The 23333-nt window shown below is 36.4% G+C and overlaps 1 protein-coding gene across 7 annotated transcripts in view; it reads right to left on the bottom strand.

The window, feature by feature from the left end:
- RNASEH2B (ribonuclease H2 subunit B) overlaps nucleotides 1–23333 on the bottom strand; it is a 61981-nt gene that overhangs the window by 5888 nt on the left and 32760 nt on the right. For 5 of the 7 annotated variants that reach the window (XM_032496194.1, XM_032496197.1, XM_032496198.1 and 2 more), the window contains 6 exons: nucleotides 16293–16357; nucleotides 14601–14706; nucleotides 12083–12164; nucleotides 10110–10152; nucleotides 7580–7660; nucleotides 4647–5078 (listed from right to left, as the gene is read on the bottom strand). In XM_032496194.1, coding sequence (XP_032352085.1) covers nucleotides 4962–5078; nucleotides 7580–7660; nucleotides 10110–10152; nucleotides 12083–12164; nucleotides 14601–14706; nucleotides 16293–16357 — 494 coding nt within the window. In that variant the 3' untranslated portion in view covers nucleotides 4647–4961. Of the gene's footprint in view, nucleotides 1–4646; nucleotides 5079–7579; nucleotides 7661–10109; nucleotides 10153–12082; nucleotides 12165–14600; nucleotides 14707–16292; nucleotides 16358–23333 lie in introns of those variants that run through there. The other 2 variants (XM_032496193.1, XM_032496196.1) reach the window with 1 other exon arrangement.

The raw sequence follows: 23333 nt of genomic DNA, 5'->3' as shown, positions 1-23333 counted from the left end.
CAAGTGGTTTAGCATACATGTAATTGGAGTCCTGGAAGTCAAAGGGATGGGACGGGGGGGGGGGGGGGAGAGAACAGAAAAATATTTAAATAACTACTGACCAGAAATGTTCTAAATTTGATGAAAATAACCAAAACAACAAAAAAGGGACACAAATGACTAACTCAGGTATGAAGGAAGGAATATCACCATAGATTCGCAGACACAAATAGGCTAATATATAAGAAACAACTTACGCCAGTAAGTCTGACAACTAGATCAAACAGACGCATTTCTTGAAAGACATAAATTACTATAACTGACACAAGAAAAAGGAGAAAATTAGACTAGCTCTCTATCTATTATAGAAATTGAATTAGTGGTTAAAAACTTCCCAGAAAAAAAAAAATTCCAGGCCCATAAAACATAAAAGGAAAAAATTCTGGTGAATCTGTCCAACATAAAAGGAAAAAATAATCTCACAAAAATTCTTTCAGAAAACAGGTGAACTTTGCTCAATTCATTTTATAAGGCCAGTTTCACTCGGACGCCAAAACTAGACAAAATCAACAAATAAGGAAAACTATACACCAATATCCCTCATGAATGGAAATACACAAATCCTTAACAAAATGTTAGGAAATAAAACACAATTATATATACAAAAAAAGCAAGCAGGGTTTATCCTAGGAATGTAAAGTTTAACATTCAAAAATCAATCATTATATTTCACATACTAAAAGATATTCCTGTACTAAAGGAAAACTGTGAGGTCATCTCAATAGATAAAGAAAAATTATTTGACAAAATTCAATACCCTTTCATGATTAAAACTCACAGTGAACTGAGAAGAGAACCTCTTCAGCCTGATACAGGAACCCACGCGCAGAGGTCACTAGTAGCAATGATCACACCTCTTGCCTGGATCTTGGTTTCTAAATGCCATTCTCCTCTAAAAGAAACCCTGGCCTCTTGGGGGGAAAAGGCTCATTCCAGGGCTTGGCAGGGAAAGTACACAAAGAGCCTGGAATATCTTCTTGTAGAAAAAGTAATGAAGTATTATAAAAAAAATAATGGAAACATACCAAAAAGATAACAGCAGCCAGCTTGCAGGGACTCCCACTGGCCCTTCTGGGACCATATGAGGAACAGAATAATGTAATTTACTCACTGGATAAAATAGTCTACAAGTCTATACTGATATAAGCTCATAAATAAATAAATAAGTAGAGAAGGGAAAACTCTTCCTTCTAGAAAAAAGCCAACTAAATGTGAAAGAAATAAATACAGAAGAAGTGATGGAGTTGGAAAAATCATCAGTAGTTTCATTTTAAAACCTGTGGGTGAATGTTGGATGAGGAGTAGGATACTTACAAGTCCCAGAGTACTTGCCCACAAATTACTTATTAATTATAAAGAGAAAAATAATAACTCTACGGTGGATAAACCTGGTGGACACCACCTTAATCAAGTGATCAAAGTGAACATCCCTGGTATTGGATCATGTGACTCCTGACATGGTGCACTGAGAAAGACACATTATTACTTCTGTGGGTGCCTAAACGCTAAAACTTGGATCAAATCAAGAGGAAACATTAGGCAAACTCAAAGTGAGGAACATTCTACTAAATAACCAGTCTGCACTCTTCAAAAGTGTCAAGTAAGACAAGAAACAGGTGAGTAATTCTTCCAGAATAAAGAAGACAATAAAAGAAGGCTCAGTGCTGGACAGTTTTACCACTGATGTTCTCTAAAATTTTCCAGAAATAGAGTATTATTATGCAAAATTATTCCTTCCAGAACATTGGGAAAGGTTGAAAGCTAGCATAATTCTAACACTAAAACCTAATAGCAATATTGCTTTTGAATACAGATGCAAAAATTCTAAATAAAAGCCTAGAAAACCTATCTGAGAACTAGATTTGACAATAGTTAAACCAGAGATGGAGCATCCACTATGCTCTCCTTTACCTACAGCCAGGTGGGGTTTAGTGTACGGACTCAGGCAGAGTTTAACTGTGATAAAAACTCCACAGTCATCTCAAGAGGTGCCAAAATGAGATCTGATAACAACCAACACCAATTACTAATTAAAACTTTATGGAAAGTAAGTATAAGAGGAAATACCAAAGATAGATATTCTTTATCACATTAACAACAGCTAGTGTCAGAATTAATGGTAACGCACATTAATAAAATCACGAATTAGACAAAGATAACTACTATCACATATACTCTTCAATACTGTTCTAGATAGTCTCACTCATAAGATATGATCTAAAAGAGGTACACCTATCATAAAGAATTGCACACAAATTTTTAAAAAGTAAGATTATGTACCTTACTATGTGTTGAAAATCCAATATGAATAAAATTAAAAATTAAATTAATAGTTTACTAAATTAGTTATTTAAGATACAAATATATGAAAATATAAAAACTTACCACAAAATAGCCAGTTAGAAGATATAACTGAAACAAAAGATTTCTTTAATAGCAACAAAAATACCTAGAGATACTCCTAAAAGAGGTATCTAGAATCTACATGAAGGTGAAGAACCAAATGCTGGCAAAAGATATGTTTAAGATTTTAGGAAATGTAGAGAAATATTATATTAATGAATAAGAACACTGAATTTTGTAAAGATGTGTTTTTCTCAAAATAATTCATCGGTATAACAAAAATCTCAATAAAAATCCCATTAGAATTTACTCTTAAAATCTGGCAAAATAATCCTACAAATCTAATGGAAAAAATAAAGAAGTAAGATAATAATCATATTAGAGCTTTATCCCGCAGCATATTTAAATAGAAATTTTTTAGATGATTAAAGTAATTCAATATAAAACAAAAAAATTAACTATTAAAAATTAGAAGAAAACAAACTGATGGTTACCAAAGGGGAATGGAGGGATAAATTGGGAGTTTGGGATTAGCAGATACAAAGTACTATATTTAAAATAGATAAACAAGGTCCCACTGTATAGCACAGGGAACTGTATTCAATAACTTGTAATAACCTATAAAGAGAAAGAATATGAAAAAGAATATATATGTATAACTGAATCACTATGCTGTACACCAGAAACTAACATAATATTGTAAATCAACTATACTTCACTTAAAAAAAATACAAGAACATAAGTGACTAGTTAACCTTTCCTATAAAGGGAAACAACTTTCTAAGTATAACATCTATGTAAAGGAGAAGTTCCTGTGTATGTCTACGTAAAAACTAAAATATGTCCATGACAGAAAAATATACAAAATTAAAGACAAATTACAAACTAAAAAAAAATTTACAATAAACATGGTGGACAAAAAAATAATGTCCTTAAGTTACAGAATACTTTTAGAATAAATGAGAAATATACTGACACTCCAATAATTTAATAGAGGACATAAACAAATAATTCTCTATAAAATGGTAAGTGGTAGGTAAATTGTGAAAAAAACAAACAATATTATTACTGTGGACAAAAAAACGTCACCTGCATTTCAGTACATGATAAATGTTACCCACTATCGAGCCATCAGCTGCCCCCTAAGGTGTGCCCTGAGGGGATTCAGGATGGAAAAATACAGGATACTGGTCCTAGATTTTTAAGGTGCATATCAAATGAGTAATTTCAATGAGCCCAGACTCTTGCATCTTACCATACACAGAAAAGCACTAAAATCATTAACTTGAAATGTCTGATGTTTTCTGTGTGTGATTAGCAGTAATCTTTTGATGTTTGACTATATATATATATTCCCCCCCGCCCTGGGAAAAATTCCTGTATATCCTGGCTCCTCCCTTACTTCTTTAGAACAGTTCCTCAAAGCCATCTGAGAGGCAACTGTCTCCCAGCTATACTCCTCATTAAGTTCCCTGAACAAAGCAGAATTCTCAAGATTTAGGTTAGATTTTTTTTTTCAGTTGACATTAATTATCAGGAAAATGTGTATTAAAACCACAATAAAGTGCCTTTTTTCCACTTATTTTCAAAGATAACAGTCAAAGCTAACAAGATGGCACTGAATAAGATAAGAACTCATACCATCATTTGTTAGACAGTATGTTCCTATAACCTCTCGGTGAAATACATTCCCAGAAGTACGTATTTGGAAAACTTAGTTATGAATCAGTAAGCCCACATCTAAAAATCCATTCTAAGGAAATTATAAAAGATGTGAATATTTACATATAATCTAATTCTTCCAACAGCAAATATTTGAAAATAATATAAATGTCTAAAATAGGGTCATGGTCATTAAATAATCAAGCATTCAAAAAATTTTAAATTACTGTTATTAAAAAAATCATATTTATGAAGAATACTTTAGTAGCCTGGGAAAATGATCACAAAATGACATCAAGAAAAAGTTTATAAAATTACTATTATAATTCCTTTAAAAATCATTATAAAAGAAAATACACTATATTATCTCTGGGTAAGGAAAAGCTAGGAGATTATAATTTTTGTTTTATACTTTTCTCTATTTTGTACAAAGAACATGTATTCATAAAACAGAAAATACATTAATTAAAAGATTTATCAAAAACTAAAGGCTTTTAAAAAGTAGATAGTTGTGTTATCTGACTTCTCTCAGAATTACTGAAAACCGCATTGCTACAGCTACCGTGTGCAAAGTTGCATTAAATAACAGGCATACACTCAGATATTGTCACATGTCAGTTTATTGAGGAAATGTGATGCTAGAGATTAATTCTATCCACTTGATTACTTTTCATGATGTCAAACAAAACTCCAAAGGCCACAAGCCATGAAGTTACAAAATTACTTTCCCATATTTTGTTCAGGAACACAAAAATCAAGTTCAAAGAAATGTTTAAGTGAATCTGAAAATTGCCCCTCACCTCTACTTTTTTTCCAAAGGTGGTAATTAAAGGTGAGGGAGTACAGTGGCATGGAGGAAGGATGAAAATAAAACATGTAGAAGGCAAATATTTTTGCTAGATTTCATATTCAAAGTTTCAAATCTTTCCAATTTTTTTAACATGTTTTGCACCAAAAAAGGAATCAATACTTTTCATTCCACTCTTGTCAACTTTAGCCAAAGCCTTCTGAGCTGCAGTCATTTTGCTATTTTTCTGTTAATGAAAATGAGAGAAAAATTGTTACGAATGTAACATTTATAAATCACACATGCAAATCAAGCAAGACCATTGCATGCCTCAAGGTTCATTAGTGGAGGTAAGCACTTGCTTCTTAAAGAGTGATTATTTTTAAAAGTTCTGATTTCTATTCAGAATTCAGACCTAAGAGACAAAATATGTTAAAAGAGACAGGAGACAAAACTGCCGCCTTCTAAAGGAGTGGAATGTCACAACCAATGGTTTACTTTAGGGGAAATAATTCTGGAGGGTGCACTGAGGACAGTAACACAAACAATGGAACTGACAGAGGCAGCATTTGTCAGAGGGAGGAATTACAGCCTTGTATCGCCACACAATGAATAATTCACAACAATCTACCGTCTGATTTTATTCATAGGCTCTATGGGAAACCAAGGACAAGGCTATTATATGCAAAAGATAACCTGTACCTTGAAGCATCCAGGACCAGCAGGAGAGCTGCTCCACTTTTCCTCCAACAAAAAAATACTTTCCAAAAAGCTGACTCCAAGTTACTCTGCCTTTTAAAATTCTCTCTCTTCCTGGTTACTGTTTTTGTTTTGTTTTGCTAGCACTGGCAGAAGGTAAATAGCAGCAGATTTTACTTCAGTGCATCTCTACGTGTTCAAGCATAAATGATGGGAATCAGTAAGGAAAAAAATCATCTTTCTCCCCAGGAACTGTGAGTCAAAGTCATTGCCAAAGTACCTTTTAAGGGCACAGTCAGCATATGATCCCTAAAAACCTGCTTTTTACATTCTGTCACATAATTTAGCAGGCTTATTTTTTGGCGATGGAGAAAAGTGACAGTCTTGAGACAAGTCATCCTCTATCCCCTGCATTTAACTGGCATCCTGGTCCAAACTCTCGTCTCACTGTGCTGCGCTCAAGCAGATACAATGGGAAGCGGCACGTAGAAGAGGGGACAGTATTCCTCACAGAGAAACTCAGAAATGTCCCTGCCTACAGAAAGCCAAGAGATTTCCATGCCCAGATAAATGACATGTAGGTTAAAGAAAACAGTTCTTTAAAAACATTAACTCTAAGGGGAGCAAGTATTAAAATCTAGGTGGAAGTTAACCTATCTTGGGGACAGGCAAGGTTTTTCTAAGCATAAAAATAATAAGAAAATCATAGAGAAAAACAATTTCTATATTTAATCCTCAGAAAACCTTAAAATAGTTAAAAAGTCAAATAAAAACACTAAACCTACCAAATAACTAAATTATCTGTGCCCTATATATCATGAAAAGTGTTAACAGTCTTAATTTAGAATGAGCTGTTACAAATGAACAAGAAAAATATTACTATCCCAATACAGAAACAGGCGTGGGGCATGAACTGACACTTCACAAAAATGCAGATGGGTAATAAGCATTTGAAAGAACCACCAACCTTTCTAGCTAAAGAAATGTAGCCTCGTTAGAGAGGCAAAATTTTTAAGAGTGAAAATAATACTCAGTGTTGTCAAGAATGTGAGACTCAGGGGAGGGTATAGCTCCAGCAGTGGAGTGCAAGCTTAGCATGCACGAGGTCCCAGGTTCAGCCCCCAGTACCTCCTCTGAAAATAAATAAACCTAATTACGCCTTCCCCAAAATGTGAGATGAATACTTATCAGCAATAATGGTTGGAAGTATAAATTTCTGCTACATTTTTGGAAAGCATTTCAGATATACACATGTATCTCAGTAATCATGAAAAGGGCTCTTGTTTTCAAAGCGTTTGCCCTGAGTTTTAAATTGTGTCTAATGAAATAATCAGAGATGCAGACTATAACTAAGAATGTTTATCACTGCATTAAAACAAAAAATAAAAAAGGCAGAATTAACCTATGTGTCCAAAACAGGGGAATGATTAAATAGATTATATTCCATATCATGAAATAACACTAATGACTGAATACCATGAAACCATTCATAATTTTTCAAAAAAGATTAACAACATGAACATTTTCACAATATAGTGCTAAATAAAAAGGGCAGAACCCGAAACTATATATATGCCAATTTTTTAAAAGCTATGCATGTACTTATAATGATGTAGAAGATAAAGCTTAGTAAGAAATGTTACAAAAATATTTGCTGGGGTGCTTACTGAATTATGGGGTTATTAATAATTTTTGTCCCTATCATAATAATTTCTGGGAAGCTACTAAGCAGTAGAGTTGACAAAAAAATGATCTTTGGAGCCCCTCCCTCTGCCCCACCCCATCACTCTGAATACGTGGCAAAGTTTAGGCACACCCCTGCTAGTAGGAATACTGCCCTTCTTTACTTGTAAAAAGTCTTCGTTGCTTGACATTTTTATTGTCATTCACAATTTTGAATTAAAATTCTTAAGTCACAGAAACACAAGTTAATAATTCTTCATGGTTAAATGACAAAATCGCAATCAAGCATGCAGTCGTTCCTGGATGTCTGCACACAGCATCAGCTGTGGAAATCGAGAGTGTGCGGCTGCACTCGGACACACGTACCTTTACAGTCTTCAAATCTTTAGTGTTAAACTTAGTGTAATCTTCTTTTGCTTCTACAGGCTCATGTGATAACTTTAATCTCTGCAACGTTAGAGCAGTGAAGTGGTGTCAAACGCCACCTTGACACTTACATCAATCCGTTAAAAAACAACATATGCAACCTGGACCCATATCGAAGCCAAATGGAGCAGCAGATCCTGCAAAGGGCTTACTTTTTACAACCCCTTAATTTTTTGCCAATTATCTAAGAATAAACCCAGATGTCCCTTCCATCCTAGCAGAGGACTTGGGGTGAGACTGCAGCTTTTGTACAAGTGCTCCTTCCATCGGCCCCAATGCACCTAAGCCAACCTTCACCTCATGCTTTCACCTTTTCATGTGAGCATTTTGCACCAATCAATGAATGTGAGAATCTTGTCAAGAGCTAGACCATGGCCTTCATGTGCACATTACACTAGGAACTGTGACACATTTATTATGTAAAAGGCCCAGAGAAGGGCAGATAAGTTTTGATATTTAATGTGGAGAATTGCCCACACAGGGATCACAACTTGGATTTTTACAGATTTTCAAGCCCTTTGTGGAGACACTGGGTTGACAAGGCCCAACATGGACCTGCCCTAGGAAACAGAGAAAGAAAAATACTAGTTTATCATGTATGAGCTATTACCAGACAAACTGCTTATATGCAAGCAACTTTCTTCAGAATACATGTTTCTACTTAAATTAAGACAGCAAGGGGTATTAGGTGATGCATATTTTTACTAGAAAAGTACCTTCAACCAGGAGAGCAGAGCTCACAGGTAACCATGAGGAAAGCTATGAATATATTCACCCCTCACTGATGAGTCAAATAAAAAATGTTCACAGCAAGAGCTTATGACAGAAGGCACTTCCTTATAAATAAAAAATGTTCACTACGATGATGACTGACTTGTTGGAGTGTTTGGATGGTTCACTATTAAACAAGACACTAGTTACAGGTGCTTATGAAAAAGAAAAAAACTGTGGGAGCCTCTGCACTTAACTAGTTTTTACGTTATTCCCAGCATGCTGTTGAATATGTTGGGAAAAAAACATAATTGTTACATTACTTAAGTATTTATTATTTAAAAGAGTGACTTACTATGGATTTTGGGGGATGTTTCAAGAAGAAATAGAAAAGTGGCTCAGAAAGGGAGTAACAAAAGGTCTGACTAAATGGGTAAGTTCTGGAAAAAGAAGGGCAGACCCCAGAGCACACTGACATTAATGCTGAGATTGGTCTTATTCTTACAAATGATTCGCAAAGAAGGAACGCAGGAACATCCCCACATCCACTGACTGCATTCTGCTCCACTAGCTGATGGTGATAAACTCAAAAGATGGAAGTGGGTGAGGACTGGAAGCCGCGCTTCAACGTAGGCAAACATGAGAGCAAGAAAATAATGCAACACGTGTTACGGAAGATGGGCTCCGTGCTACGGATTACAACACAGATGCAAAGATACCTGACAGCACTGGAACGTCACTTCCTGCAAACAATCAACTTTATTACTGTAAAATTCAACCAAATGCTGGACACAGACAGGAAAACTAGCAGAAGAGGTTGTTCTACACTGGGTTGAACTATGGTACACCATCCAGTGGAGTCTGTAAGGCGCACGCCGGAGCCCCAGGAAGACGCAGTGGAGCAGGAAACCTCAGAGAGCAACTGAAATAATTCAGGAGTTGAAGCTGAGATGTAGGAGAAATGAGATGCTGAGATCTAAATCTGCGCTTGGCAAAGTACTGCCCATGGGCCAAGTCCAGCCAGACGTCTGTTTTCCTAAATGAAGTTTTACTGGAACACTGACAAGTGGAACATGTGTTTACCTCCCTGTGTCTGAGCAGCGCTCATTGGTCTGCAAGCAGGCCTGGACTGAGGGATGCTACTGTTTGCCGACAGGTGTGGTTTATGACTGGCCTCTCTATTCTCTGTATCTGGGAGACAAACGCAAGCCGCAGCCCACGGTGCAGAGGAGTTGTGGGTAGCAGTCTGAGAACATCTGGAAGAAGAGAGGTTTTCCACTGACAGATAAAGATTACACACAAATTGCACTGCTCATTTCGAGCACAGAGAATAAAGTCTGGTCATCCTTGCTCAGTGGATTCTCTGTGCTGCAAAAATGATGCTCTGTGCACCTCTGTGCCCTTGACAATTAGACTTGGCAAAATGAGTTTTAGATATACACAGAATATTCCTGGTAATTAATTATAGGATCTAGCTCACTCAAGGAGATTTCATTTTAATTATATATCTCTAATATTTTGACATAGATATCTGCCTAAAACCAACTCATTTTATTTTCATAGCACTTTGTCATTCAGGTAAAATCCACAAAAATAAAAATATTGATGGAGAGCCCCCATAATATCATTCCACATAATATCACTCCATGCACAGTGGATTAAGTGTGCTTTAAAATATACTAGAATATACTGAATCTATGTGGCAAAAGTGTAATATTTTCCCAAGTCCTCCAAATATATCTTCGTCATAGCTTCTTACCTTTGATGGAGGGTTTGGTACTGCAGCTGGAGGTTCTGGAAGCCTGAGGAACGAACAATAAAAAGCATAGTCATGGTTTTTCATAGACAAGCAAACAGATAGACTGGATCAACCTAAGACTTAGTAAGTCCTACTTTCATCTAATAGAGTGAAACTTCTCTAAGTGACTAAATCTTCATTTAGCTATTTAATTCTCTGTATTGGAATCATCTGAGCTAAAAAATAAAATTAGAACTCGTTTGTTGAAAAGGAATTGCTTTTCTTTAGCCTCGATACATTTGCATCTTGGTATTGTATTTTTTCATCATAAATGATGAATCTAGCATACATTTAAAGGTGAAAATTGTTTTAACTGTTGACAAAAAGTCACACAAGTCTTACTTTTCTTCTATTAAAGAGAAGTTTAATTGATGTATCTTTTTCCTTAAGTCTTTAAACAAACCTTAAAAATTTCAGCAGAAAGAAAAGAATCTTAAAAAAAAATGGAATATGGACATAAAGTCTTTAACAAGCAGGTACAAAGAATCCAGGAAAATATTAAACAGAAGGATATGTTTATCTATTCAAAGCAGGCTTTCAATATACTGTATTACTATACTACTATAGGAACCAGTTTCCACTAATTGTTTTTTAAAATAGGACCCAAAATGCACTTTGCTAAAAATAGCAATTATATACATTAAAAAGTCATTTTATCTTCATGTATCAGAGGAGAAAGTTATTATAGGAATCAGGAAAAGCTATTAAATCATCACACAGAAAATCTTAACAACAGTTGCTAAAATACAGAAAATAAACATTTTTTTTTTCAGGTTAAGTCTTTATATTTTATTAAAGGTCTCTATGAAGGAAGGAACACAAATCAAGTCATTCTCAAACACTTCTTCCCCCTCAAAGACACAGACTGTGTTTCTTCTTTCTTTGAATTCCAAGTGTTGGGCATAAAAAAAAAATCCTTAGTGAACACCTAATAACAATAAAATTTAAACGTAACTTTCAAAACCTTTAAACATAACTTTCAAAAATATTCTACATGCCATCTACTCTTTCCTCTTCACCTTTATTTCTCTTAAAATGATCACTAGGAACCAAACTGGTTAAGTCTGACTGGTGATAAAATTTTAATAGTTTACCGTCTAAAATCATACAACCCATGATTCCAATTGTAACACTCAGGAGTTTCCGTTCCTCAACAAGTATCCATTAAATTAATTTGTTCCAATCAAAAAAAAAATGTCCATTAAAAATCACCTCCAAACCACAGAGCTTATGATATAACTCAAGAATAATCTCATATCATAATGCACCCCAATGTTCATAGCAGCACTATTTACAATAGCCAAGACATGGAAACAACCTAAATGTCCATCAACAGATGACTGGAAAAAGAAGTTGTGGTGTATATACACACAACAGACTACTACTCAGCCATAAAAAAGAATGAAATAATGTCACCTGCAGTAACATGGATGGTCCTAGAGATTTCATACCAAGTTAAGTAAGTCACACAAAGACAAATGTCATATGATATCATTTACATGTGGAATTTAAAATATGATACAAATGAACTTATTTACAAAACAGAAATAGGCTCACAGACATAGAAAACAAACTTATGGTTACCAAAAGGGAAAGCCGGGGAGAGATAAATTAGGAATTTTGGATTAGCAGATACAAACTACTACATACAAAACGGATAAACAAGGAGTCCTACTGTATAACACAGGGAACTACATTCAATATCTTCTAATAACCTATGATGTAAAAGAATATATATATGAACATATAACGGAATCACTTTGCTGTATACCAGAAACTAACACAACCTTGTAAATCAACTATTACTACAATTAAAAAAAGAGAATAATCTCTTATCAGAAAAAGTGATATGAAAAGCCATAAAGAAATCCTATTTCTAGGAAACCAAGAAGCACAGCTATGCTTAATTATGACTGAAGATGAACCATACTTACTTTAAATATTTAGATAAGGCATCACTTAATTCTTTAGGGATGTAATCTGATATCAGACCATAAGCATAACGAATATAATCCTCTGAAAGAAACAGAGAGTGAAAGAAAAAAAATTAGTAATAATTATGGCAGTTTTACAGCTAAATTGATGAGGGTTCAAGTTCTGGCGCTGTCTAGCCTCAGAGTCACTTAAGTTGTTAGTCTCAGTTTTCTTATTTGTGAAATGGGGATGCTCACATCTGTCTGTCAGAGTAGTGGGGTGACGTGACAGATGAGGTATCACGCAGGATGATACCAAAGACATGATGAAATAATAAAGTATATATAGTACAGTAGCTGCCCTCTCAACTATGGTTAGGAATTCAGAGTTCTTTTCTTAGTTGAGGTCCTTGAATACAAATAAAGTTCCAAAATCAGCTGTAACAATATGAAATATTCATGTCTTTTTAAAAGATTAATCTTTTCTGGGTCCATTTCAACACAAAATAAACCTAATTATTGAACAGTAATGAGAACACTTATTTAAGAGAAATAACATGTGATATATCCCTATTAAGTACTTGCATTATAAGAGTCCTGAACACTATATATACTTCCAAACCAATAAAATCCTTAAAAAATGTAAAAAACAAAACTCAGCACAGTGTATATTCATTACTTCTAAAGCATTTGGATTCTCCATATTAAAATGAAGCTCTGGTATCAGTTAAATACAGTTACATAAGAGAAAATCTGTTTTAAAGCCCTGTTGCTTAATTCAGTATTTTTTGCAGAATACTGGGGGTTAATCAAATTTAATAGATGGCATAATCACATGGGGATATAAACTACCAAACGCAATATCCCAGGTTTGTTGCCGGGATATTCAGTTTCTTCTTTTTTTCCCCTTTCTCTTCTACCATCAACGCTAGGATAACAATTTGCCTCAGTATTAGTTAGAAAGTGGCTGCTGCCTGGACCACCTGATCTCAAAAAGTCGTCAGTAAGAGATTTTCATTGCCAACATAGAACTGAAAGTTATCACTAGACCCTTCTTAAAAATCTGTTCATGGTTTTGAGTTATTAATTATCCAATGATTCATGAATAGACAAATAAAGTTATTTTCAGAAAACCAACATATCATCTGTTTGCTTCTGCTGGTAGCATCTCAAGCTAGAGATCTAAAAAAGGAAAGCGTGTAAAGAGTATAAAGCTTACTTAATGGTTGGGACCCTCAATAGCAATATCGCCAAGCCCAGATCCTTGTATTTAGAGGCTGGTACAAACACTGGACTCAGAGCAGAAGACCTGGCCTGCTAGCTAGGATGGATCATCTTGGATAAGTCATTTACTTCTCTGAGATCCTGGTTTTTCATTTTTAAAATTAGAAGATCTGTCTAAATAACCTCTAACACCCCTTCTTCTACTTTAACAAAAATCTACAGTTTTATCCATCCATACATCCGTCAAACCATTCATTTATCTCTGTCCGTCCATCCATCCATCCATCCATCCATCCATCTGTATCAGTCCTTTCTCTTCTGTTGTTAAAGCCCATCAGAGACACTGACACCTGGTAAACTCAGATGTCAAGGGCAAGCCCACCACTTCAGAATGGCAGGAGCCAGCTATCATCTGTATGTGCAAGGTGTTATAAAGCAGATTTCTGCAAATCAAAGACTGACTGAATTAGCATCAATTACCAACAGGCCACTGGTCCTAGTTTTATTTTTATTTTTTAATAAATAAACTCAGATGTTTTAGAGTTGTATACCTAGAACAAGGAACACTGAATTGGAGCTTGAAGTAAGAATCATTTCCGCCCTACCATTACAGAACGTTAATGGCGTTATATAGCTGCTTTTATTCAACCACATATATAAAAACAAGGGGACACTACACTGGAAAAAGCAAAATAATGTACCGTAATAATCTAAAAGAAAAAATTGCCAAGTGAATAAATTTTCGCCTAAAATCAAAATATTGAGACCTATGGTTGGACCTATGCTTCTTGAGAGTAAGATGCAAACAGATGCAGCTCACAGGAAACCCTTGTGCCAAACGAACATACAACAAAAGGTGATGAGCGCGGGCTTAAGAGTCAGTCAAGCCCCGTTAGCCCCGCTCTACCAGGTACCAGCTGTGTGACTGCAGACAGTCGGGACTCTCACTGTAAAATGAGGCTTAGAGGGAGGGTCAGATGAGACAATGTGTGCACACTGGCGATAGTAAAAGGCTCGGCACACAACACGCCTGCAATAAATGACAGCCAGAGTTGTAAGTATTATTGTTACTATCAGTGCAAAATACATGTTTGTTGAATGAATGATTTAAGTATCAATTAGTGATAGGAATGATCTAGGGCAGAAATACATCTTGAGTCTGAAATAAAAGAAGCACCTGCCACGAGATCTATGAGAATGTATCGGCAAGAATGTGAAGCGTCTGAGACATTAAGATTTTAAATTGTCAGACAGGCACTTACACATCAGCAACTTACTCCAGAAAAAATAATTTCTGATGAAACGATTTACTTACCTTCCTTGTCACTGGAAACCTGATCACCGGAGAAAAATGCAGTGGACTGCACCCGGGCACTGACATTTATGTTGTTGGTTTTTAACGCTGCCACAGTCTGATTAACCTATGAAATAACCAAAAGGGGAATAACTGTATTTTCATCTAACTTTAGAAACCTATGACTTTCCAGATGTTCCTCAATCCACTGAATATCCAGGAAGAAGTATTTGAGGACCCAGAAATACCTTCACCAGACACCAGAAGATGAGAGATGGCTGCACACTGGAGAAAGGTGAGCAGTAGTGACAGCACTGTGAGCTGAGCTCAATACATGGGCTTTCTGAGGCCTACATGGTGTGAGAGCACTGACTCTGAAGGCAGGCTGCTTGGGTTTGCTCTGTGACCATAGGCTAGTCACTTACCCTCTCTGTGCCTCTATCTATGAAATGGGGATCAAGACAGTACCTCACAGGACTGTTGTGAGCATTAAATGAGTTAACATATGTTGAGCCCTTAGAAAAAAACATGGTACAAAGCTTACATGTAATGATTTTCTAAACAGAATAAAATAATATGAGTTTCTCACTTCCTAGGAATTTAAGAAAGGAAACACAATAAATATAAACTTCACGTTATTACCATTTGCTAAGAGCAAAAACTAAATGCCAAAATTCTGCTCTGCACTTATCCTCATTCTTCACCTACATAGAATTCTACTAGTGGAAATACTATTAGTGCAAATAAAAAGAGAAACACAGCCACTTTTCACATCTTTTCACTGTTTTGTACATAGGAGCCTGATTAATTCTGCAAGGTTCATTTCCATGTTCCCAGGTTTCCAGTGTGCCCAGGAACATGACATGACAAACATGTTTTTCATATACAAGACAGAAGAGAATCTTAGGAATCAGTCTGTAGCTGGTATCCATTGAACTTGCAAAAACTTTGTCATTAAAAGATCTGGTCTGGTGAGATTCTGAATCACTGTGAAAGTTCACAGTATCTTTAGACCAGTGGCTTTTTGTTTACTATATCCACAGTAAGAAACACACAGCAACCCAATACCCAAAAACATATATAAATATGTTTCACAGAGCCATACTTATTACTTGTCCTTACTCTGTGCTATCTTTAAGTATATCCTATCCTGTCCTATCCCATTCCATGAGAATTACTAGTTGTGATCTACTAAATTGACTTGAAAAACACTGCCCATGCCCTTATATTAGGTCTAATTCTTAGGATCACTAAAATACAGGGTTTGCCTGGAAGATGACCCCCATCAGCAACCAGACACTTCCTCTTGGCCTGAATCCCGTCTGCCTGGTCCCCTGGCAGGCCGTGTGTGAGCAGCATCAACCTCTGAGACACCTGCAGGGCTGACCGCAGCAAAGGCACGTAGCCCTGGGATGAGCCGGCTTGGAAGGCTCAAATCTTCACCAGCAAATAGCAAGAAACTCTTCACTCAGTGGTGAGGATAGCGGGGAAGTGAGGATGCAGGTCAAAGGAATACATCAAGCTAAGTCCAGAGAGACATGAGTTAGGGAGAATGAAAAGTCCTTCTCACACTTGGCGGTCTTTGTTACAGCTTCTCTCTTGTAGTTGGATGTACAAGATGGTGTTTGGGTTCAGACTTAACACCTTCTCTAAAGATGTTTAAAAAGGAGCATTAAACTCTGTCTGCCACAAGGCACTAAAGAGGTACTGTACCTTTTTTTCCAGCCATTTTAATGTCTTCTCTTTGCTGTACTTGTAATATTTCTTTTTGTCTATTTCTGTATTAAATTAAAAAAATGCAGTGGATTAAACAAAAAATAAACTCATAACATTAATATCATACACAAGATAACAATTTTAAAATATTTTATAATATTTTATATTCTTGAAAAACTCAATTTATAACCCTGAGAACATACTTGAGACATTAAAAAAAAGGCTCTGAACAGAACTGGGGTACCCCTGGTTTCATCCAACTATTAGATGAGTAGGAATTTAAGAACATTATCAAGTGATACAGTAGTTCTCATCACAAGGAAAATTTTTTTTATCTTCTTTTTATTGTATCTATATGAGACGGTGGATGTTAACTAAACCTACTTGAGACAATCATTTCACAATATATGTAAATCAAACCATGATGCTGTACAAATTAAACCTACACAGTGATGTATGTCAATTATTTCTCAGGAAGACTGAAAACAATTATACAAATAAATCTGGAGGAAAGGTAATCTTTCAATTGAAGTGTAATTGACATATAATATCATATTAGTTTCAGGTGTGCAGCATAGTGATTTGATATTCATGTACATTCTGAAATGGTCGCCACAATAAGTCTAGTTATGCCCGAAAAGGTAATTTTTAAAACTCAGCCGATTAACATAGCAAGCAACCTTCATTTTTGTGAGTAACTTTAAGCTCACCTCAATTTTCAATGAAAGACTTCTTTTCTAAATAAAAAAGGAAATCTCAAGAAAGAAAACTGAAGCTAAATGCAGATGCCTATGAAGTTACTGCATACATTCAGGAAAAGAATCTTGTTAACTACTTAGTACTGTTCTGGTGGGATTACCGGAGAAAGAAGAAAAGATCTGTCTATCTTTTAATGTATTACCAGCATATCCATAGCCATTTCAGGGGAATTTAGATTTATGATAGACTCAATTTATGGGTATAAAAGTTTCATCTCTTATAAATTATACTTCCTCTCCTCACAATCCAGCTAGCTTTATATACATTATATATTGTATATATATACACACACGCACATATAAATAACAGCTTAATGTCATATGTGGTCTATGACATTAAGCCATTATTTCCTTGGTAACACTTCATTCATGGGGTTTCTTGCTTTCTGTGCAAGCAGCAGAGGCAGCACTTCCACTCCCAGCCTCCTGCCTCCATGCAGGAGTTATTTCTGTGACCCCTGGAATTCCCACGGCCAGATGCAAACTCGCCACATGTGACTCTGCTGGAGTTACACAGGACGACGCTTTCTCTTTCCTCCGTAATCATGGTGGGAAACGGAAACCGCTTATTGAGGGATCATTTTCTGCAGTCTGTTAAACTGCTTGAGTTTCACTGAAGGTTTGTCTGGGGAGGGGCTGGCCGGGGGTCTTGTACATTTCCTCCCCGTTTCAGCCTGTGGTTGTCAACACTGCGGGCAACAGGAGGCAGATGGAGTTGGGCTGGACCCTCGCACCCATCTCCTCAGGATGTGTCACTGGAATAATGAAAATGAAATAATGAAAATGCAGGAGTTTGAGAATTCGAAGGCACAGTGCCTGCTCTCCTGGAGCCAGGACGGCCTGGCAAACAGCCTGCTAAGGAACCAAGGCACTAGAGACTGGACTCAACCTCTCCGGAGTTGATGTAATATTTCTTTGCACAAATATAGAGGAAATTCTGAGAGCATACAGCAATCACTCAATACACGCACACTGCTGAATGAGCCTCAGATGTTCTGATCATTGCCTGGGACAATCTCCACAGCTCAGTGGTCATGTCTCTCCTAAGAATCCTACCCTGACTCTGCCACTCTCTTTTCTCTTGCCTCTACCTCCAAATTTCCTGAAAGGATGTTCCACAATCTGCCACAGCTTCCCTTCCTCTCGCTCACTCCCTGAACCCCTTGCAGGCCCCTCCTTTTCCTCTAGAAATGGCTCTTTCAGAAGAAGGAGGACTGGGCTCTGAACTGTATTGCTGGGGCTCCCACACACCCAGCACACGATGTCACCTCGGGAAGTCACCTACTGAATGATAATGATGCACAACAGCTGGCACACAGCACATACGTAACATTAGTGAAGAAAAAATGAAATGATAACTTGATGTTAACAGTAACATCAGAAACTAGTGTAAATTCAGGCCTGTGCTAAATTCTTTATACACATTTCTTCATACACACATTGAATGCTCAGAATGAATCTCAGGTGAAAACTACTATTCGTCCCTGTCTCAAAAGACTAAGGTTTGAGTGAGGGTAAAGAAATTGTTCAAAGCCACGGAGCTGGTGAGCGGGAGCATCCAATCCCTTCTCAAGCTACCTTCAGAGCCATGGGTCTGCTGTTCACTTTGCTGAGATCAATTAGCCCTCACCCTCCTCAGTACTTCTGACCCTTTCTTTGTGGGAAAACACTCCACCATGGTTCTGTAAAACCTTTCTCTTGGTCTTTCTAATACCTTTTCCTCTGATTCTTTTCCAGCTCCACTGCACCCTCCGTGGACGCTAACTTGTATCTTTCTCCAGGGGTGACTTCATCCCGTCTCAGAAAGAATAAGCAAACTCATCCAGGAAGCCCTGGGCTGAGGCTCTTCCTCCCAAACCACCCTCCTGGTCACTCAGGCTCCAGTCACTCCTGCTTTGCTTCCTACATTCCATCACTGCATTCCACGGGAGACGGGAAGGAGCCAACATTATCTTGCAGGGAACAACGAGAGAGGAAAAAGCAAAAACCAAAATCAAACCAAAACAAACCCCAAAACAAAAACGCTGCCTGAAATCAAACGCTTAACTCCTTGTGCTGGATAAGTAATTATTTTATTATTATTATTTTTTAAAAACAACTTAGGAATGGTGTTCACATGATTAACACATCCATTTGAAGTGTACCATCTGAGGAGTATGGACAAATGTCTACATACAGTCACGTAACCATCACCGCAAAAAGTGCCCCTGAGCTTGCAGACAACTCTCTTATCCCCGCACAGACCTCAGGTACCACTGATCTGCTGTGATTACAGATTAGTTTTTACTGTATTCTAGAACATCACAGAAATGGAATCAGATGCAGTAAGTACTTTTTTGTGATGCTCTTCTTTTACTCAACATGGTTTCTGTGAGATGCTTCCATGCTGCTGTTTCTTGCAATAGCTCCTTCCATTGTGCTATGGAGTAGTGCCCTGCGTACCGATACCCCACACACCTACTGAGGGGCATTTAGGTTGTTTCCAGTTTGAGGCTATTTTGAAAAAGTTGCTATGAAACCAAAAGGCTGCTCTGAACATTCCTGCACAAATCTTTGAGACACTTATCTTCCTTAAGTCTTGGGTAAACACCTAGGAGTAGAATTACTGTGTCGTAAGAAAGTGTCAGGTGGTTATATACAATTTTACGCTTCCACTAGCCAGGCAGATGAGTTCTAGTTGTTCCATAACTTATTGGTGTTGTCTGTCTGTTTTATTTCAGTGACTCTGATGGATATTAATGATATTTCCTTGTGGTTTTAATTTATATTTCTCTGGTGACTAATGATACTGAACATCTTTTCATGTGCCATATTCATAAATCTACTTTAGTGAAGTGTCTGCTCAAACATTTTGCTGATTTTTTTTTTACTGGGTTGTATATTATCTTATTTTTGTGTTAAAAGAGTTCTTTATATATTTGGTATATATATATCTTTTATCAGATATATGTCTTATAAATACTTTATTCCAACTGTAGCTTAGCTTCTTTCTTTTCTTAATGGTATCTTTCAAAAAACAGAAGATACTAATTTTGATGAAACGTCAACAAAATTTTTTTTATGGTTAGTGGTTTTTGCGTTCTACAAAATCTTTGCTATCTGAGGTCACAAAGTTTTCCTTCTATGTCTTCTCCCAGAAATTCAATAGTTTTCATTTTTGCATTTAAGTTATTGATCCATTTCAAGTTAATTTTTCTGTATGACTCTGAGAAGAGGGTCAAAGTTAATTGTTTTTCATATGGATATCCAATTTTTCCAGGTCATTTGTTGAAAAGATTATTCTTTCTCCCATTGAATTATTCTGACACCACTGGGAAAAAAACAATTGGATATATAAATGTGGGTCCACTTCTGTTCTCTCTGTTTTGTTCCATTTATCTATTTATTTATCCTTATACCCATACCATACTTTCTTGATCACTGTAGCTTTACAGTAAGTCTTGAAATCAGGTTGTGTTAAGTTCCCCAATTTTGTTCTTCTTTTTCAAAATTATTTTGGTTATTGCAGGTCCTTTGCATAGTCATATAAATTCTAGAATCAGCTTATCAATTTCTATAAAAAAAAAAAAAGCCTGATAGGCATTCTATTAAATCTATAGATCACTCTGGAGAGAATGGACATTTTAACAATACTGAGTCTTCCAATTCATGAACATGGTATATATCTCTATTTACTTAATTCTTTAATTTCTCTCTGCAGTGTTTTATAATGTTCAGTGTACTTGTCTTGTATATATTGTTACATTTATCCCTAGAACATCATGATTTTTTAATATTATAAATGGTATGCTTTTATTCCATTGTCCAATTGTTCACTGCTAATATATAGAAATAAAATTGATTTTTTTATCCTTAAAGTATAGTAGAATTCACCACTGAAGCCAGCTGGGCCTGGAGTTTTTTTCTTAGGAAGTTTTTAAATTACAAATTTATTTCTGACTAAACGTTCCCTGGACAAGATGATCACTAAGAAATATCCAGCTTGACTATCCCAAAATGCTAAACAAGAAACAAGTGCATAAACTACTGCTTAATTTTAAAGTTTACACATTCTGATAAGCAAGGTGGTTTATATATTCACAAAGGCCACAGATTACCTACAATTATGAAAAATACGGTAACATGTTCAATTGTACCCTGAATTTAATATTTGCAAGAGTTTGTGAGTTAGATAATATGTGCACATGCTAGAAAGTTTTCTTTCCCTAATGTGTCTGGTGCCTATAAAACTGGTCTTAAACATCTGGAAAGATTGAGTTTACAAAATAAAGATGGAATAAAAAGGAGTCCACAATTAAATAACATGTTCAGCAATTGGGTAATCAGTTCACAAACTTGAATTTCCCTGATGTATTGTTGAACAAACTGCCTGCAGCACATTTTCACATCTCCTTTCTAAATGTTTTCCACAACTGAGAAATTCATATGGTCCCTCCCCCACCCCCCCGCCTCCTGGGGATAGAAACTTGGCAACTGTACTTGGGGTATTTTAATCAGGTAAGTTTTCCCGGCTCTTTCTGTTAATCAAATCGGACAGCGCAGTGCAGCTTTTGCTTGCAATATGAAACAGAGTGTTACACTCAAGACGAGGTTCATAACCCTTTATTAGTCCTTTCCCTTGTCATCTCTCCACTGAATGGGAGCTTTTTTGGCAAGAAACGTGCTAAGCCCCAGAGCTAGCAAACGGAGACACATCGTTTCCTTCACTAATAAAGCATAAAGCAGGCAGTGCTAACTAACTAAGGTCACCATCATTTAGGATGCGAACAACTGGGGCTGGGTTTATTCGGCAGGGAGAAGGCAGGGGGAAGGTTCTCATAAAGCTAGCAGACTTAGCCAGATCTTTAATGCCACAGACTTTTGACACAGCATCTGGAATCTAATATCAAAATAGCTGGCTGGGGAATTTGAACATTTCAGGTTTTTGCTCTGTCTGCACAGTGCCTGTGGAGAGGATGAAGTGAAAAAACACCAGCTTCCTTCTTTCTCTTCATTCCCTGGCATGGGTAGTACCTGATCACTCTTCAGCAGTCTTCTATATGTTCCTTATTTAAAAACCCTAGCAATAAAATACAGAGAATAGAACCAAACACTAACTTTAAAAGGAACAAAAATCTAAATTCAAATAAGCAGCCAGGACCCAAGGCAATCGCTAAAAGAGGGTGCCCAGAAAACAGAAAGCTCACAGGCAGGACACGGACCGTCTTTTCCTTCAGCTGCAGAAGCTCCCGCTGCCTCCTGTCCTGTCTCTCTCTTTGCCTAGCAAAGAGAAATTGTTAAGAGCGGATATACAAGATTTTTTTTTTAAAGTAAGTTTTTAATTTTACAGGAGACAACACCTAAAAACTCTAACAGTCTCTTGGAAGTATTACAGACAGACGTAAGAGGAAAGGAAAGAGTTTGCTGTCGGACGGACACGGGTTCGAATCTTGATTCTGCCACTTCAAGATCTATGATGTTACTCAGTGTGCTTAAACTCTTTGAGCCTCAATTCCTTCATTTGTAAAAATTCAGGCTCTAATAACAATGAAAGGGAATTACTCCAAGAATTCAGTAACATATGTAGAACAACATGCATAGAGATGATATATAATAATTATCAATATATGGTAGATATTTTTATTATTATCTGATTATCCTCATTCTCCTGCTTAAACCTCTTGAGCATATATTAATCAATGGACCATCAAACAAATGCGTATTGGTTACTTACTGTGTACCTAGTACTGAAACATCAGCAAAGAATTAAAAATCTCCAGCTCAGAAGCCTTAATGGTACTAACATTTACTGAGCACTTACACTACAGCCAGCACTTTCTGGGCATTGATTTACTTGTATTATTTCATTTAATTTCTGAAGCATCTCTTGGTGGTAGATCCTAGTTACATTAGCTGCAATACTTGAATAATGTTCATATGCTGGTCATTTAGAGATCGCAACATTGTAAAGCTAAGAGAAGGAAAGCTTTACTTTCTGATTTAGAACAACCTTGCAGAGGACTAACTACAATGGATGGCAGAATATGAGGGATACACTTAAGCCTTCAAACTCTTCATCTTACAGATCAAGGATGCTAAAAAGTTTGATTTGCTAGAAACTATGAAGCAAACACAGTTAAAATTTTTCTTGTAGGCCATCAGATCCTGAGATCAGATTACCAAATTGTTCATAAAGAAGTTCCTTCCCTGAAAGAGATATGAAGCAAATATAACAAAATATTAACAGTGGTTGGTTATTGTGGTTGGGGACAAATAATATTTGCAGTTTTTGACTCTTGAG

The sequence above is a fragment of the Camelus ferus genome, chromosome 14 (assembly GCF_009834535.1).
Source record: "Camelus ferus isolate YT-003-E chromosome 14, BCGSAC_Cfer_1.0, whole genome shotgun sequence".
NCBI classification, from domain to species: Eukaryota; Metazoa; Chordata; class Mammalia; order Artiodactyla; family Camelidae; genus Camelus; species Camelus ferus.
Note: the sequence above shows the minus strand (reverse complement) of the source record. Positions and strands in the feature narration are given on the sequence as shown.